The following is a 19191-nucleotide window of genomic DNA, read 5'->3' as shown; positions in this document are numbered from 1 at the left end:
AGTATCAAATGCTTATGTTGCTCATCATAAAGGAAAGAGATCGAAGGAACCAAGGAAGAAAGTTGACATGTCTAAGATAGAGTGCTATCAATGTCATAAGAAAGGTCACTACAAGAGTGACTATCCCGAGAATCCAAGGAATAAGAAGAGAGGAAGAGATCAAGCCAACTTTGCTGAAGGAGACTCAAAGAAAGTCAAGCCTGAAGAATCCGACATTAGGGACTTACACTATTAAATCATTTGCTTTACATTAACTTGTTTTATATGTTTTAGAATTCATAGGGTTTTACCATATCTTTGGCAAAGACATTTTTGTATTGCTTTAAGTTTGTAGGTTTCCCTCAAGCTTTGGAGGGAGCTCCCTACAATTCTCAAAGATAAGTATCTCATGTCTTTTTAGTTCTGGGTTCATGTACTAATTTAGTTTTGATTATATTAAATCCTAATCACCTTTCTCCCTCTGTTGTCTTGACCAGGGAAACATTCGAAAAGAAGGAGGATCTCTCAAGACAAGGTTAGTCAAGATTCAAAGGTATGCTTTGAATACATTGATTGAAAGGATTATTCATTTGATGATCTATTACTAACTTTGTTATGACTAGCTGTATTGAATCTTAGTGATTCTTATTTGGGTGATTCATCTCTTGATAAATCTACCCACCCCACTCATATTCTTGATTGACTATGTAGAACCCTAGACAGGTTTTGGAAAACCCTAACCAAAGGGTATGCTAATGTGAATGTCTGAAATCCTAAAGTTGCTTAAGGATATTGTGAAATGCTAGTTGGAAGTTTTATTGATGATGTCATGTTTGGGATTTTGGTATGATAAGGAAATCCTAACTTGTTAGGGTTGAGTGATAAGGTCTAAAATCCCAGAACCTTTGAAATTTTGGTAATATAGGGTTTTCTATGTTTCTACATTGGAACCCTAGCTTATTAGGGTTTGGTGTAATGTGTATTCTACATTGGAACCCTAGCTCATTGGGTTTGGTGGAATGTTTGAGCAAGACCCTTATATTGTCTTAGAAATGTTTCCTTTGGTATGTGTGTGTTTGTTTGATCAAACCTTAAGTGTAATCAAAATGATTGTGTGTCTAACTCTTATTGATATTTGTTGATTAACACATGATATGAAATGTATTTGCATGATGATAAAATCTAGGCATGCATAGATGTGTCCTCTTGGTTGAATCCCTAGCTTGGTCTAGGTTAGATGTATTAATGTTGTTGGACATATGATATGCCTATGAATGGTATGACTTCCTAAATATGTGTGTTGACCTAGCATTGATGGTCACGAGTTTTAGGATTTAATGGAAGTCCTTGTATGAGATTCTAGGATGATGATATTTGGAAATCTAGGGTGTTATAGCTAAACCCTAATGAAGTTAAAATTGTGTAGTATGTGTAATATAACAATCTGAAATCCATTAGGTGATTGTTGAAAATGAAATATCTAGGGTTTTGCATTTAAATCCTAGTAGTGAAATTGTCTAGTGTGGAGTATAACAATCTAAGATCTATGTATTTAATGATTGTTGAGATTGTGGAATTTTAGGGTTTTGGAGTTGAACCTTAGTTAAAGTAGAAATCTCTGATGAGTGTTGACTATATGAAAATTTGGGATTTGTGAAGAAATTGTTGAAATTTGAATTTTTGGTTAAGTCTGGTGATTGCTTGGAAATCTAGGGTTTGCAAACTAACCCTAGTGGTAGCTGGTCATGTTAGTGACTGATTGATTGTTGATTGAAAAATTAGGGGTTTGGTCAGAGTTGTGATTGACTTTGATTGATTCTTTTGTATGAAATCTAGGAGTTGTATGGATCCCTAGTGAGAAGTTTGACATATGTTTTTTGAAAATATTGTTAGATACTTTATAAATCTATATTTGTCTGAATTGGTTCTAGGGTTTGCTATATGTTGTAGTAAGGTATGCCATATCTTTGGAAGACACATTGAAACCCTAGTTGGAATGAATGTTGTTATGAAGTAGACTAGAGTTTATGATAAAGTCCCTAGCAAGATGTTGAAGAGTATATGTCTCTTGTTTGTAATTAAGTTTGGGTATCTGATATATTTGTGAAATGCTTCGTGATTCTAATATTGTTGACGTCATGCTTCTATAGTTTTGGTTGTACTTGCTATTGAAGTTGTGCAGGTACACAATCTTCAACTTGGTGAAGATGTTCATTGATGTGATAAGCATGATGGGGATGATAATAACTTTCATGAAATGGTTCGAAGCCCCAAAAGATTCTCTGATGTCGAAAAAGAAGAAGTTGATCTCCCAGAGGAAGCATGAATAAAAGAGATCTCTTTAAGATTAAGAGGGAGTCTGGATAAAGAGGTGCTTCCTGGTTGAGAGGGAGGGCTTAGCTTGGTGTTAATTGAAGAATGAATTTCGAAGGATATGTTGCTACATGAGAAGTAGGAAGGAAAACATATGATTGAGGAATCTTCTGTCAAAGATTCGGTTGATAGTCCTACTATGAAAAGTTGAGAAGCAAAATCAAGTTGTCTGTAAGACCCTAGAGGTCTGTATTTGATTATGTACATATTATTGATTGGGGTTGTGTTTGTACAGGTAAATCTCTTAAAGGATTTGAAAGCATGCTGGTTACTAATTAGTTTGATTGGGAGAGATTGGACATTCTTGATCTGTTGGATCTATGGATGTTAAGGCTTTGCGAGTGAAGCATTGCCTGGGCAAACATTTGGCTAGCACTTAGTGCTGATGTTTGGGTCCGGAAGTTGGAAAGGTGGTGTTGGTTATTGAGCTCTGTTTTGGATACACACCTGATTTTTGAGTTGATGGTTAGAAAGTAAGCCTGATGGTACCTAGAGGGGTTGAAATCTTGAGTCCATCTTAGTCCCACCTAGAGAAATTGCCTTGGTCAAGTATCTAGTCCTTGGCATTGTGGTGCCTAAACCATTGAGTGATTGTTTGGATAGATTGCCCTGGTCAGGAATCTAGTCCATGGCATTGCCGTGCGTAAAGTTCTTCATGGTTCATATAGTTTGAGATCTTCCATTATATATGTACATTATGAATACCTCCCTAGTTAAGAGGGAGTGTTAGAAAATGTAACCATGTTTGGTCTTCAATAATGTACTTGAGTTATTATGTGATGTACTTGTCAAAAGAATAAAGAAATTAATTTATTACTATTATTATTATTGTGACTTATTAAAGCATGGGCTTCATGCTTGGGTCACCATGTTTTAGGTCAAAGTCCCCTTTGAGGAATTCTAGGATTTATTTTAAGTCTATAGAATTATTGTACATTTAAAGAGACCCTTCTTGGGCTTTGAATCATGTAAAGAAGTTTAGTATTGAGTCAAATATGAATTATGGAACCTCCACACCATGTCGGCCTAAGGGAAGATCAAGTCACCTAAGACCCTATTCGACCCCACAAGAAGCCTATAAGGGGAAGGACATTGAATTCATTTGGGGAATCACTTCTCATCAAGTTCGAATTCTCTTTACTGGGCAAAAGTGCGAAAATCTCTTGTGGCTGGGTAGAAGTGCGAAGTTCTCTTGTTGCTGGGAAAGTCTATTGCTGGGAAACCGAAGTGCATGCGAGTTTGGGTGAGTCTAAGGAGACAAGGAAAATCGAAATTTTGGTGGTGGTCTCTCTCTGTTTCGTGCCCTGGATTGGGAGATCGAAGTCTTCCAAGTTGGACTGCTGCCAGAAGCTGTTAGTTGCTGCATAGTCGAAGTTGTTGGGAAGAGGTCAAACTTCTGGAGGTTGACTTGATGTGGAGGGAAGATCTGGTCTTAGTCTATGGTGAAGAGTCTCAAATAATACTATTGAAAGGAATAATTACTTTGACTGGGTTTTCCCCTCGAGGGGGGTTTCCCCCTAACATGTGCCTACATCTTGTGTCCATTGTTTTATGTGCTACTGCTGCTTTTGGTAATTGCTTGATGAACTAAAGAAAGGAGATATAAAGAATCGTAATAATAAGAAACATCACAAGCAATTATCAAGATCAAGAAAATCTTTACAACCGTTTTGATTTTCCAACACAGTCTCTGCAGTGCCGGAAGCACTGGGTGGTTGGAAGTTGGAACACAGGGGGAGGTATCATTAATCAAGCCTCTGCTTGCTTCTCGTTGGCTTCCGTCCCACAACCTACTCCAAACAATTAAGAGGGATGTTCCATTTAGACTAGGCATATAACTTAAAAGTGACCAAGATCCTTGCATTTCATCTAGATATTAGGAATTGCATCTCATATAGGTTAGTGAAACATCTAATTAGCGGTTGTTCGGTTACTTGGTCTTAAATTATAATAAGCAAAAATTTTGACTCCGTAAGGCACTGGTCTCATATCTGAATCTAATCTAATTGGTGAATCTTGCTAAATTTAACCAAGTAGCTAGGCCACTCAATCGTGTTTCCCGAGCTTGTTGGTTGCCAACCTGCCTTCCACTTTCGCATTTCCATAGGGACTACCCCCCATAGCCTGTTGTTGGGAGACAACTAGAACGGAGTGGGTGGGGATCAGAGTAACCCCCGTCCTGAGCTGTTGTCGTTGTGCCTGTACAATCTGAGCGACAATAGGACGAACCTAGTTCGTTTGGGACATACCCGTACCAGCACCCAATTCGTGGGGATGAGAACCCGGGACAGGTTCACGAACCCCACCCCCGGTTTCATAAACCTGTGCTTCACAACTCTAGACACTAAATGAATTTACCAATCATGACCAAGAAAGAGAGCCATAGATTGTTTTAGATAATTTGGAGAGGTTTTGAAGATCTTGAAACAAACCATAGAAGAAAATTAGAAACAAATAGAGACAAGAAGAGATCACAACATCTAGGGTTAAATCACAGCTGAGCTGCACCATATATATATATGCACCACAAGTACAACGTTGTATATTCCATATGATGAATATACATGTATTGTCAACATTCGTCATGTCACTTGTGGGAATTGAACTTGAGTGGGGAGGATTCCATTCCTTTCTCCCAAGTTCCAACCACCTGGGATAACCCGAATTGACACACACACACAGATATATATATATATATATATATACCCAGCAAAATCTCTTGGGGAATCCAAAGGGATGCTTCCCGACATTGTTGGATGGCATCCCTAGCCATTGATGTAGATTGGTGCACCTCACCTAGAGGGATTTGAACTAAGCACATGCTAGCATGGAACTAGATAAGTACTCAACAACATTGGTGACATTTGGTTGAGCTAACGAATTTCTTGCTGGAAAACCTCATTGGAAAACTATTATCACACAAATTTTCACTTAAGAAGACAAACATATCATTGTGTAATAATTACAGGTGGTCTAGCCCTGTCACTACTAGATGCTGTCACCATTGTGTAGTTATTTGGGCTGGTGCTTATCTAGCCATAGGGCAGTGTACCTAAGGTTTTTGTTTGCCATTCTATAATAGTTAAACCTGCTCATAATCTCAAAAGGAATCATTGCACTAAAGCTGCCATCAAGTGCCCAGAAAGTCCCTGAGAACTTAGTAGAACTTGTAAAATAAATTGCATAAAGTGGGATTAGTTTTTTTTCAAATTAAGTTTTTAACAACAAATGGAAACAAATAGATAAGAATATGTGCTTTGAGTGAAAGAATGATTGAAAACGAACACACGAGAGAGAAAGAGACTATATGCCTTGAGTGAAAGAACAATTCATAACTAGTGTATAAAAGTAACAGCGCAATCCCTGCCACATGATCGCTCTCAGGAAACAACCACAGAATTCAAAGAGGTAGAAAGAAGCATAGAAGAACTTGTCTGATATATGAGCATAGAGGTTGGAATCCACCGTAGATACAAAGAAACTAGGGGCTGCCCTGTCAATCTTTGGCAAGCATTAGTGGAAGTGTTGTCAAGTCCAGAACGATGGAAGAAGGCAGTGAGAAGTGCTCCTGAACTCTGTCAAAAATAATCCAATCTCTGAAACCCTGATGTCCAGCTCTGATTTATATAACTAAGAGAGTATGAGAGAAGACTTGTGCGCCCAAGGAAGGAAAGAGAGAAGAAAGAGGGTCAAACTCCTCATAAGTCATGCATCCATGCTAACTATCTGTGCCTGTGATAGTCAACTCTCTATTAACTACTCCTACATTAAGAGTGAATAATTCGCACCAAATAGATGCTGAAAGTAGCCTCCACTAGTTGCTAGATAAAGCGCTTCACCTGCTTGAAGAAATGGAACTGTACATGCTAATAATAGCCCCAAGAAGGCACCCCCTTTCCTAGAATACTGCTCCATATGTACACGGTGGAAGACCAAATCTGCTTTATGAGAGTGCCCCTGCTCTACCGACACTTGTTAAAATTGGCAACTAGGGCCAAACTCCATGTAGGTCACCTTATTCATGGCTGATAATATTTTTCCTAGATTCCTCTCGTCGAGAGGTGTAGGATTGATCTAAAGATCATCCGATTCTGATAAGTATTTATGAAGATATGGATTTATTTTGATTATGGAATAATTATCAAGCCGACCAACAACTCATGTAGGCTCAGAAGCCCAACAGGCGCATCTATTCACCATCAACATTTGTATATAAATACAGGAGGTCTTTTCCTCATTTGGACACACACATCTCATCACATCTCTCTCTCTCTCCTACGCAGAAAAGAGGCTCTTCTCCTACTGCGCAGAAAGGGACTCTTCTCTCACACGTGTGGAAGGAAGGATGCAGAATTTAGGGCTGCAACTGCAGATCAGAAGTTTGACCAGCGTTGACCATCAGACTCTCTCTCAGAACTGCATTTAGGTGGAACTGACTCTCCTCAAAAGGCCGCATTTTTTGGTGAAGGAATCAAGCCGATCCGACGGTCGGTTTGCAAGATATTGTCTGCCCTAGTTTAGGGCTGATCTAGGGTTTGCTGCTGCTGATGTAAATCAGATTTATGTACTATTTCTCTCTGCTGAATTATTGAAGATAAAGGAAGATTTGATCAAAGGGTTTCCCCATATTGGGGTTTGTCCTTGGCTAGCTGCCACATCTTGTGTCTCTTGTCTTGGCTTGTTTTCTGTCGATCGTTTAATGTTCTATTTGCACTTTACTTACTGTACATGTGATTGCTAATCTGTGGATAATAATAATAAAAAGAAGTAAACTGCTCTAAGCATAGAACATACCATAACTTAACATGGTATCAGAGCTGAGGTGAAGACAAAGCTCGAGCAAGAGCAAGAGCAATCACTGAAGAGAAGATTGGCAAGGCTATCCTAAAAGAACTATGGGGTCCTCAACACTCTTCCCTGTCAAAGACAAGCTCCGTGAGAAGTCTGACTATCACGGATGGAAGATGTCTCTTGATCTAACCTTAGAAGATCAAGGAGTGTTGGACCATGTGAGAGGCAATATTGTTGAGCCTCCATCAAATGCACCTGCTGCTGCCAGGAACAAATGGAAAACCGGTGAAGTCAAAACAAAGAAGATCATCCGAGACTCTATCGACAAGCGCTTGGTGGCCTACATCTCCGACCTGAACACCTCCAAGGAAATCTACGATACACTGGTGAGTTTATTTAAAGTTAATGATGCAAATCAAGTCTTGTTTCTTAGAAATACGCTAAAGGAAATTAAGAAGGGCGAAGATGAGAGTATGCAAGCATACTTCTTAAGAATCACCGAGATCAAGAACGATCTCCTATCTATTAGGGAGATTATTACTGATAGGGAAATGGCACTCACGACTCTTGGAGGATTACCATCCGAATGGTACGTGTTGAGGACTACTCTTCTCAACAATAACATAATTCCTGGATTCGAGAAAGTAATGGCAAGATGCATTCAAGAAGAAACAAGGATAGAAGAGCAAGAAATGCCCATGCTTAAAGGTCCTCCTGCTGCCTTTTCTTTTCATGCTAAGAAAAGAAATAATTCCGAGACTAAATAAAAAAGAAAGGCTGGACCTAAGGGTGGAAGAAAAGGATGATGTTACATTTGCGATAAAGCAGGTCACTATGCAAGGGAATGCCCTGATAGAAGGAACTCTCACCAGGACGACGATCAAAATCCCTCTCATGGCAATCAAAGGAATGGCAAATCTAATAGCAGAGGTAAAAGGAGTGCTGGAAATCAAGGAAGAGGACAACCATTCAAGAAGGCTAGAAATTCCAGGTATGAATCTAACATTATTGACAATAAACAGGATGAAGTGTTCTCTTGGTTTCGACACTTCAAAGCCTTGATTGAGAATCAAACCGAAAAGAAGATCAAGATCTTAGGGACTGATAATGGGACTGAATATGAATCTAACGTGTTTCATGACTTTTGTAAAGAGGCTGGCATTAAGAGGGAGACTACTGCACCATATACTCCTAAACAGAATGATGTGGCGGAAGGAAGAATCGTACGATTGTGGAAGCTGTCCCTGCCATACTCCATGATCAAAGACTTTCGAAGTTTCTATGGGCCGAAGCTGCAAACACCGTCGTATATGTACAAAACCGATGCCCTCATCAAGCGTTGGGTTCCAAGACTCCTGAAGAAATGTTCACCGGTAAGAAACCTGACGTATCTCATTTTAGAATTTTTGGAAGCCCTATATATTTTCATGTGCCGAAAGAGAAAAGGAATAAATTGGGTGCATCTGGAAAGAAAGGAATCTTCGTGGGCTATGGTGAAAATACTAAGGGCTATAGAATCTATGTAGTCGGTCAAAGGGAAGTCGTGATTAGTCATGATGTCACCTTTGACGAAGATATGGCTCTCAGCAAGGTGAACAATCTTCCTACTTTAAGGAGCTCTCAAGAAGCTGACACCAGGGAACCAAAAGAAAAAGATGATGTAACAATGCCCGATGTGGATGAACCCATGGATCCTATTGATCCACCTGAGCCTTCCTCTTCTAGGAAGAGGCCCTCTTGGCTTAGGGGGCTACTCGATGATGCTGAAGGACACACTGCACCCCGAGGAACCTTCCGTGAAAGTAAGAAACCTAACAGGTATCAGGGATACTTGACCATCATGAGCACGATCATACAAAATGAGCCTTCATCATTCTCAAATGCCGTCAAGCATCAAGTATGGAAGGATGCTATAACTGAAGAATATGAGTCTATTATGAAGAATGATGTTTGGAAAGTAGTTCCTAGACCCCAGGACAAGACAGTTGTCACTTCTAAATGGCTTTACAAGATAAAGCATGCAGCAGATGGAAGTATGGAAAAGTATAAGGCTCGTTTTGTCGCTCGTGGCTTCTCCCAGAAGGAAGTATAGACTATGACGAGATATTTGCATCTGTTGCCAGATATACCATCATCTGCTCGATCATAGCCCTTGCGGCTTCACAAGGATGGAACCTACATCAGATGGATGTCAAGACCGCGTTCTTGCATGGTTTGATCAAAGAAGAGGTATACGTGGAGCAACCCGAAGGATTTGAGATTTATGATCGAAAATCTCATGTATGCAGGTTGAAGAAGGCTCTCTATGGGCTGAAGCAAGCACCCAGAGCATGGTATGAGAGGATCGATAACTACTTGATGAAGCTGGGATTCACTAGGAGTGAAGCCAATCCTAACCTTTACTTTAAGGTTGAAGATGACAAACCTCTCATATTGGTGCTGTATGTGGATGACCTCTTTCTAACAGGTGCAGACCCTCTCATTCACAAATGTAAGAGGGAGTTGGCTTCTGAATTTGAAATGAAGGACCTAGGACTGATGCACTATTTCCTATGACTTGAAGTCTGGCAGAAGCGAAGGGAAATTTTCCTATCTCAAGGAAAATATGTGGTGAAGATATTGGAAAGATTCGGTATGGTGGACTACAAGCCTGTAACTACCCCGATGGAGCTTGACTTTAAGAAGTTAAGCGGTAGCACTGCTGGACCTGTTTTACGAAATGCCACCGAGTATCGTCAACTCGTTGGAGCATTAATGTTCTTAGTGAACTCCCGTCCAGATATATGCTTCACAGTCAACACGTTGAGTCAACATATGGTTGAACCTCACCACATACATTGGATTGGTGCCAAGAATCTGTTGAGATATCTTCGTGGCACAATTACTTATGGGTTAAGATACACTGCCGAAGATGTGAGACTACTTGGATACACTGATGCTGATTGGGCAGGCAGTGTGGTGGATCGTAAGAGCACTTCTGGGTGCTGTTTCTCCTTGGGATCTGCTTCGATATCCTGGATGAGCAGGAAGCAGAAGTCGGTGGCTTTGAGCACCACCGAGGCAGAGTATATTGCTGCTAGCATGGCCACCTGTGAGGCAGTCTGGTTACGAAAGCTCTTCAATGAGCTGTTTGGATTTACATTGGATACCACTGTGATCCTGTGTGATAACCAAAGTGGGATTCGTTTATCAGAGAATCCTGTATTTCATGATTGCTCCAAGCATATCGATATCAGGTACCACTATATTCGAGATATGGTGCAGCGGGGAGCTATAAGGCTCCAACATATTGGTACAGATGAATAGGTCGCCGACATTCTGACAAAGCCCCTAGGAAAGGTCAAATTTTTGACTTTCCGAGAACGACTTGGTGTTGTTTAGAAACCCTCTGATGAGGGTCCTATATGATGTATGGAGCTCTTGGAGCTTCGGGTGGGCGCGGAGTACTTCTTGGAGCGACATATGACCACATGGTGACTCACCATCCCTTGGTGGTGTACGTGTACAGGGTAAAAGAATCAAAACTTTCCCTGTGACACCCCGTGGCGTCTATGTAACAGGATGATCAGTTTTCCTGTGAGGTCTGGATGATGTGTTCTCCATGAAAATTGTGTAGTAGGATGATTAGTTCTCCTGTGAGGCCTGGATGATGTGTTCTCCATGGCGATTGTGGAACAGGATGATTCGCTCTCCTGTGGGGCAGGATGATTAGTTCTCCATGGCATCCATTGGACAGGATGATTCGCTCTCCTATGGACAAGATGATTAGTTCTCCTGTCGAGGCATCCTACCCATGTAGTCTGGGACTCATGGGAAGTACCTCTCATTTGATCAATGAGTAGGGAAATGAGGATAGGGACCACAGTAGTACCGATGGATGCATCGCTGTATTTACCATACTCCCTATGCTAGGATGACCTTCATTGATCTGGGATAAATGATACTGGTCTGGGACCAGTGGTAGGAGTTGTACCCACAATGACACTGACTTCGGGTCGGTTGAGGATTGGTTTGGGACCAGTGGTACACACTCTGAAACTGACTTTGAGTCAGTGGAGGATGGTATGATACATCCTCGATCACTTCTTCTTCTTCATAATTCGAGCAGAGCAGAATAGAGCAAAGCAGAGCAGATCAACACAAGGCAGAACAGAGCAGAGCAGAGCAGGGGTCAAGCTATACAGGGCAGTGCATTTGATGGATGAATAGTAGTGACAGACAGACGAATTGCTGATGAAGTTCTCCCTAGTTGAGAGGGAGTGTTAAAATTGGCAACTAGGACCAAACTCCATGTAGGTGACCTTATTCATGGCTGATAATATTTTTCCTAGATTCCTCTCGTCGAGAGGTGTAGGATTGATCTAAAGATCATCTGATTCCGATAAGTATTTATGGAGATATGAATTTATTTTGATTATGGAATAATTATCAAGCCGACCAGCAACTCATGTAGGCTCAGAAGCCCAACAAACGCATCTATTCATCATCAACATTTGTATATAAATATAGGTCTTTTCCTCATTTGGACACACACATATCATCACATCTCTCTCTCTCTCCTGCGCAGAAAAGAGGCTCTTCTACTGTGTAGAAAGGGACTCTTCTCTCACACGTGTGGAAGGAAGGATGCAGAATTTAGGGCTGCAATTGCAGATCGGAAGTTTGACCAGCGTTGACCATCAGACTCTCTCTCAGAACTGTGCTGAAGGTGGAACTGATTCTCCTTAGAAGGCTGCATTTTTTGGTGAAGGAATCAAGCCGATCCGATGGTCGGTTTGCAAGATATTGTCTGCCCTAGTTTAGGGCTGATGTAGGGTTTGCTGCTGCTGATGTAAATCAGATTTATGTACTATTTCTCTTTGCTGAATTATTGAAGATAAAGGAAGATTTGATCAAAGGGTTTCCCCATATTGGGGTTTGTCCCTGGCTAGCCGCCACATCTTGTGTCTCTTGTCTTGGCTTGTTTTCTCATTCTGTCGATCGTTTAATGTTCTATCTGCACTTTACTTACTGTACATGTGATTGCTAATCTGTGGATAATAATAATAAAAAAAAGTAAACTGCTCTAAGCATAGAACATACCATAACTTAACAACACTGCTGTTGGGTAACAGTGATTACTAACAACAGGCTGTAACAGCCTCTGATTAGGTGTCCAATCTCAAAATTGTCTCCGTGTTTATTATTATACATCCCTAATCTGCTAAAAACAGTCACTACAGCTCTCCTATTACTGCTGTTTCAAATGATATCTACAGAAGCCTGTTTAAAATAGGTCGTCAGAGTGCATTTCCTTGAAATATCTGTCTGTTTTGAGAATGATAATCTTAATTACCTTGCTGGAAAGTGGAAACACTTATCAGGAGGCTCCTCATCCAAAAGGATGACTGTTTTGCTCACCATAACTAACTTGCAGGGGTTGGAGAGTCAAAACCTGCTCAGTCAAAGTGCTCCTTCTCCACTAATACTGTAGATTTCCCTTAATACCTAATCCGACCACATCTTAAGGATAAGAAGGTGTATGAGAAAACTCCTTCAAGAGACCATGCCATATATAAATTAAACAATTCATGGATTATAATTTTAAAGGAAATTATTAAAGATCATAGGTTCAAATCAGTACTAGAGAAGGACAAAATAGAGCAAAGAGGTCATCAGAAACTAAATATTACCTGTAGCATCATTATTTTTGTAGAAGTAGTGATTCTTTCCCTCCTATTCTTTCACTTCCTCTCTTTGTAAACATTATCTGAGTAATAGACTGTGAAGGGAGAAAGTCACGTCCAATACTGAGATTTTATAGCCCCCTTTGGTGCCATGGTTGTCTCAGAACTTAAATTTTATAGTCCCTACCCTGGAGCTGCTATTTTATAAATGGAATGTTGGGTTTAATTTGTAATCAGGATTCATAATTAGGTAGTTCTATGTATGAGAAAACTCCTCCAAGAGACCATGCCATATTTAAATTATGCAATTCATGGGTTATAATTTTCAAGGAATTATTAAAGATCATAGGTTCAAATCAGTACTAGAGGAGGACAAAATAGAGCAAAGAGGCCATCAGAAACTAAAGATTACCTGTAGCTTCATTATTTTTCTGGAAGTAGTGATTCTCCTCCTCCTCATCCTATTCTATCATTTTCTCTCTTTGTAAACATTATCTGAGTAATAGATTGTGCAAGGGAGAAAGTCAGGTCCAATACTGAGATTTTATAGCCCCCTTTGGTGCCATGGTTGTCTCAGAACATAGATTTTATAGTCCCTACCCTGGAGCTGCTATTTTATAAATGTAATGTTGGGTTTATTTTGAAATCAGGATTCATAATTAGGGCTGTTTCAACTTTCCACTGTTGAAATAATAGATTCAAGCAAGTTCTTAGTGTTTCCCTTTTGATTATTTATCACACATGGTATTGAATAAACCAATGGATCTATGCTTGCCTTGCCCATTTGGTTTTCTATCTGCTGAATATATGTTTGGAAAGTAATTCAGCCTCCTCCTAGGCTCATATTTGTTCATTTTCTTTGAGTTATTTGTTGTGCAGAACTAGATCATGGTGCCCATGGTTTAACAGATCATTCCTATGGCTGAAGCCTATTAAATTCCCTTGCTGTTTGGTTTCTTGGTCACCCCAAACTATAACTCTTTTCTTTGTTTTGTTTTGTTTTAAATAAATTGCAGAGGCAACACCTATGCACCATCTTGCCCCTGCAATAAATCCAATTGGATCTTCATAAACCAAGTTGTTCATGTGTGATTGGGAGGAATAACTTTAGGCTAAATCAAGGGTACACACCCTCTGGCCTGAGGACTGGCTTGAAGGTTTAGAGTGGTGCAGGAAGGTGTTCCTGCACATTATACCAAGGGATGGAGACCCTAGTGAGATAGGGGCACAACCTGGGGGACAACAGTCAGGTACTAGTAAAGCTTGCTGTTAAGCAGTACAAGTGCCATTGCTTTAGGTGAAGTTAGTTGATTTTATTTCCTTATGTAGTTGCTATTTGTTTCTATCACTAAAGTTTTTGAGTTGAAGAGCATTTGCTTTTGCTTCAATTTGTAATATCTGTAACTGCCAACCATTAGTTTATTATTCAATGTAATTGCTACTCATATTGCTTATCAGATACAATTGAAGTTCACACAGGTAATGTTTTTGTGACTACAGGTGGGAACGACTTGGGGATATGGCAGTGTTACCAATTACTTCATTCAAGGATGACGGTTGGCATTCCCTTGGTAATGAGCTTTGGGTCACTGTTGCAAGATCACTTGGTGTGCAGCGTCTAGCTCGCCAGGTTAAGTCCATTGGATTTTTTGCTAATTATGTCTTTTGGAAAGGTGAATTGTATTGTGTAGATTATGTTTGTTTTTCCAATCATTGTGTTGCTTTGAGATGAACATATTATAAATAATATTTTCCATGGATGTTAAAGGCACTACTGGCATATTTAGCTTCCTTGTCAATTTCTCTTACTTTTCCTATTACATGAATTTCAGGTAAAGAAGTAAATATACATGCTTCATTATTATAGCTGTCCCTACAAATCTGGAAACTCTTTGTAGCTTTTAGTATTTGGGAGACTTGTATTTATGGCAGTCTATAATCTCAGAACTAGATGCATGGTTTTCTTTCATATTTTGGAATTTTAAAGTGGTTTCATCTTTCTCCAAACCTTTTATTTTACCCCTTCAATGGCCCAGCCTGCAGACTACATTTTCCCCGAGTTTCTGTGTGTTTCCAACCCTGCTGGTAAGAATTTTAACAAAACCAACGTAATAGAAGCATCCATCTTTAAAGATTGACACAGCAATCACCAGCATAGAACATAAGCAGCAATACACGAGCAAGTATACGTGATGTAACATGTAAAGATGAAAGAGATGAAAAGAAAAAGGACACTAGAAGGAATCAAAGCTTACCTAGGTTTATAACCTTAATGTTTGACCAATATGTGTTATCTTTTTTTTTTTTTGTTTCTTTTTCCAAATTCGTTCTGCACCCTCAAACCTTTTGAAGAGTTTTAAACCATGATGTTTTTAGGATGTTGAAGAATCTAGGGCAATTAGAATTAATGTGTTTCTTCTTAGCTTGATAACTATTTGTGAGGTGTTTTAACTTTTCTTCTCATCCTAGTCTTCACTTGTTATTATTATAGTGTGTCTTCTTAGTTCATCAAATAGCTACCAAAACAAGGAGACAAGAACACACGATGTTGGCTATCTGCCAGGGCCAAAACCTCTCCCTCTTGGAGAGGAAAACCCGCACAAAATTCTTCTTATAGAGATTCCAATTGACGAATACCAAGACCATGACCCTTGACCTTCTAAGCCACTCCAAGACCAAGACACCAATCCTCTTCTTTGTCACTGCTGAGATCATCACTGCATCACTGAGATCTTCATTACTGCTGCAACATCATAGCTGCATCTTCACTGAGGTCTTCATCAACAAGATCTTCATATTGATATATGTATACATCCATGAGTGTTGTACTGAGATCATGATCTTGCAGCTCTGCCTTCATTAGGATCATCACTGTGTTTACATGATTGCTTGAATGTCAAGACAGGGAGTAGTACTATAGGGTCAACGAGATCTTTATCATCATAATTATGCTGAGTATATGCTCCTCTACGTATGCTGAGATCATGTGTGCTTCTGCGTGATTCTCCTCAAACATGCCGAGACAATGAGATAGTGACTACAGTTATGCCGAGACAGTGATTACAGTGATCATATTTATGTGTTCAGAAATAATGCTGAGACAGGGTATGTCTCTATTTGATCACCGAGATTTCTTCCTTATAGTTATCAGAGACTTTGACTGAACTGTCATGTAACTCTTTAAGTATGCTGAGATTGTATCTCTCCATTGACAGGTATGCCGAGATTGTATCTTGCACTGAAACCATTATTACACCAAGACTGTAATTACTTCAGAGATACCCAAGATTGCGTCCTCCTTTCATGCGTATTTCAGACCCCTGTATTCATGCGTATTAACCTGTGATAGAGTCCCGAAAATCTCAGACAAGTCTGAGTTTCTTCCTTGTTTTTTGCGGATACCCCAGCTGGGTATATATAGTGGTTTGCCCTCCATATTTAGCCGACTTGAGCCAGTGAAGAGTTGTGTCTTCAATGCAAGCCGACATGACATCCTTTAATTCGATAACTGCTTTCTTCATCTTTTTGCTTGCTGCCTTCATCAAGAGGATTGTGCTTGTCTTGGGGGGTTGATCTAGACACTAGGCTGACTCATATACACTACATATATGTTCAAGAAGAGCTCTTTACATGTCTTTGACCCTTTGACTTTCCTAGACCTATGGAACGAGCAAGAAACTCATTCTTATAATTTACAAAAATAATATTTCTTTTTCTTGACAAGTACAAAGATCAAAATTACACTTGTAAATACTGAACCTAGTTATACTTTCTTGAATCTTCAACACTCCCTCTTAACTAGGGAGGTATTTATAATGGTACTTGGTCATTCCCAATCTGAAGAATTTCTCATAAGAAGAATCAGATTGGTAACCCCATCTGTATAGCATCAAAGTAATGAACATTGTTTATAGCAAGGCCTTGACTAACAATGCTATCTCTCAGAAGATCACAACACAATGTTGGCGAGACCAATGATTTATAGATACCTTTATCATTGTCTCTCAATGTACATACCCACCCGGGTGTTCACTGAGTATGACCTTCTAGGACTATTCTTATCTTGGGTTCCCAACCCTCAAAGAATATCGGTTCTCTTGCCTTCTCTTATCTTGGATGCCCTACACATCCTCAAAGAACATCGAATGCCAGATGATTACCCAATCCTCCATTCTTTCTTCCCAGGTGAAGACAAGAATGTTGTGTCTATCATGTGTCTACATTTCCATTCATGGCCTTCACCTAGACTTACGGTTGTTAGTCCTGGTCTAGTGCATGACACATGAAATAGAAAAACACAACTGTCACTCCCTTTTAATCAGGGGTGATCTAATCCAAGCTCCCTCTTGATCAGGGACCTGTTAGAGCTCCCTCTTAGCTAGGGACTCTTCTATACATCAACAACTTCTTCTTCGTGGGTCCTTCAACTGTTTGATCAACTTCTCTCCTTGATGTCATGAAAGTTAGTTGAGCTTCTTTCTTGTAGGGCAACAATCATCGATCACTTTCCTCCTTAGTTCGTCATGTCATTCCTTTCTTCATGGAAAGTGGCTTTCTTCATATCTGGAACCTTCGTCATATGACTACTTCTTTCTCATCATGCTTCTTCCATTCATCACATGAATGCTAGTTGTACTTGTAAGTAGCCCTGCATGAACTTATCTAGATATTATTCAAGAAATCAAATATATCATTAAATCAAATCGTACCTTACTAGGTGGCTCTTCATCATGACATCTTTCTGTAGGTATCAACATCCTGCATTCATGTTGACACATCTCCCAAAGATATCCATTGTCAAGGGTCTACATCTTTTCCATCAAAGTCTTCATATCTTTCCGGGAGATTTTCTAGTCAAGTCTTCTTGATCTTTTGGATGTTGATTGCCTTCATTAGGGTTGCATATCTCACAATCTCTTCCTTCCTTACACATTCCATTCCCAGGTGCCTTTTAATCAGAGTTTCTTAGTTGTGATCAGCCACCTCATACTTCATATGAGGACATATTATGTTGATTTCATCTAGTGTGTCTTATGTCTTCTTGCATCCTTTTAGAGGAGGAGATCCTTTTTCTCTTGATCATGCTTCTCAAGATAGAAGTAATGATCTATGTTACCTGCAACCATATGACATGTCATTATAATATTAAACACAAGCATACATACCTTATTTTTACCTTCAGGTCATCGAGGCTTCTTCCAACAGCTTCCTTGATTGAAGAGATCTTCAATCCCTTGATCTGCTTCATGTCATCACGTCATCGTCTCATGGATTCCATAAGTTGGAGTTCTTGTTGAAACACTTGCTTCCTCTCTAGATTAGTGAATCCTACGATGAGGATTCCATCAGAGAATTTTGAGGATTTGGTATATCCTCAAATGGCAGATGTTTCCTTTTTGACTTGATGTATGATGAGTCTTGTCCTAGATAAATTCTCCCTTTTCGACAATGTCCATTGAGGTTTCTAAGAGCTATATCCTTCATGTTTTGTCTATCATGGACTTTGTCCTTCATGATTCCCATGGAGATGTCACGATTTCTTGTTTCTAATGCTTCCATGATGCCACGATGCATCTTATCATCATTGTCATATCTTATAGTAAAAGCTTATGATAGGACCCTTTTGTGAGGGATACCATCTTACTCATGAGAGATTTGTTACTCCCTCTTTCCATGGCCCTTTTCTTCAACTTCCTCCATCTGTCCAGTGATATGAGCTTCCATAATTTTAGCTATACCTATTCTGCCTTGTTTGAGGACCAAACTTCCATTTCCTTTCTACACATGATTTAGTCCTTTACCCTTCAATACTTTTTCCATCAACTTGTCTTTCTCTATTTAGCATAGAGACCATAAGTTGTCAAATGAGGTAACCTTCTTATCTTATGGATATTTGTTACCTTGATTATTTGTTAGTGCATTATGGTTATCTTCCTTTCTAGGTCTTGTAGATGGAAGATATCCTACATCCTTTGATACCCTTTACTTTCATGTAGATCAGATTTCATGTGACCTTCTTCATTGCATCTTTAGAGAATGAGTTTATCATCTACATCACTTTGATGTCTCCAATATTGCTATGTGAGGGGATCTTTCATAAGCATCCCTTTCCATAAATTCAGAGGAGACCTATTGATATGTTTAATGACTTCAGCTTCTTAGAGGACTATGACTATCCTCCTTCTTCATGCAAGGAATCTTGATGACCCATCAACTTATAGATGTCCTTGCAATTCATGAAGTCATTTAACCAAATTTATAAATTGAAAAGATACTTACTTGTCATGTGAAGATGAAATCTTCACCTTGATCATGTTGATGATGGTTGAAGAAGATGTATGAGGGCTTCTTCTTGGATGATCTTCTTTCAAGTGAGAAAGCC

The 19191-nt window shown here is 39.5% G+C and overlaps 1 protein-coding gene across 1 annotated transcript in view; it reads left to right on the top strand.

Annotated features, from left to right (window-relative positions):
• The window catches only part of LOC149249072 (Met-10+ like family protein / kelch repeat-containing protein), a 258988-nt gene that overhangs the window by 102473 nt on the left and 137324 nt on the right, over positions 1 to 19191 (top strand). Inside the window, 1 exon segment of the mRNA XM_089458607.1 lies at positions 14310 to 14439. Coding sequence (XP_089314733.1) covers positions 14310 to 14439 — 130 coding nt within the window.

The sequence above is a fragment of the Pinus tabuliformis genome, chromosome 7 (genome assembly GCF_031772625.1).
Source record: "Pinus tabuliformis cultivar Carrire ecotype Pingquan chromosome 7, CPIR1, whole genome shotgun sequence".
Lineage (NCBI taxonomy): Eukaryota > Viridiplantae > Streptophyta > Pinopsida > Pinales > Pinaceae > Pinus > Pinus tabuliformis.
This window is presented reverse-complemented; position numbering and strand designations above follow the sequence as displayed.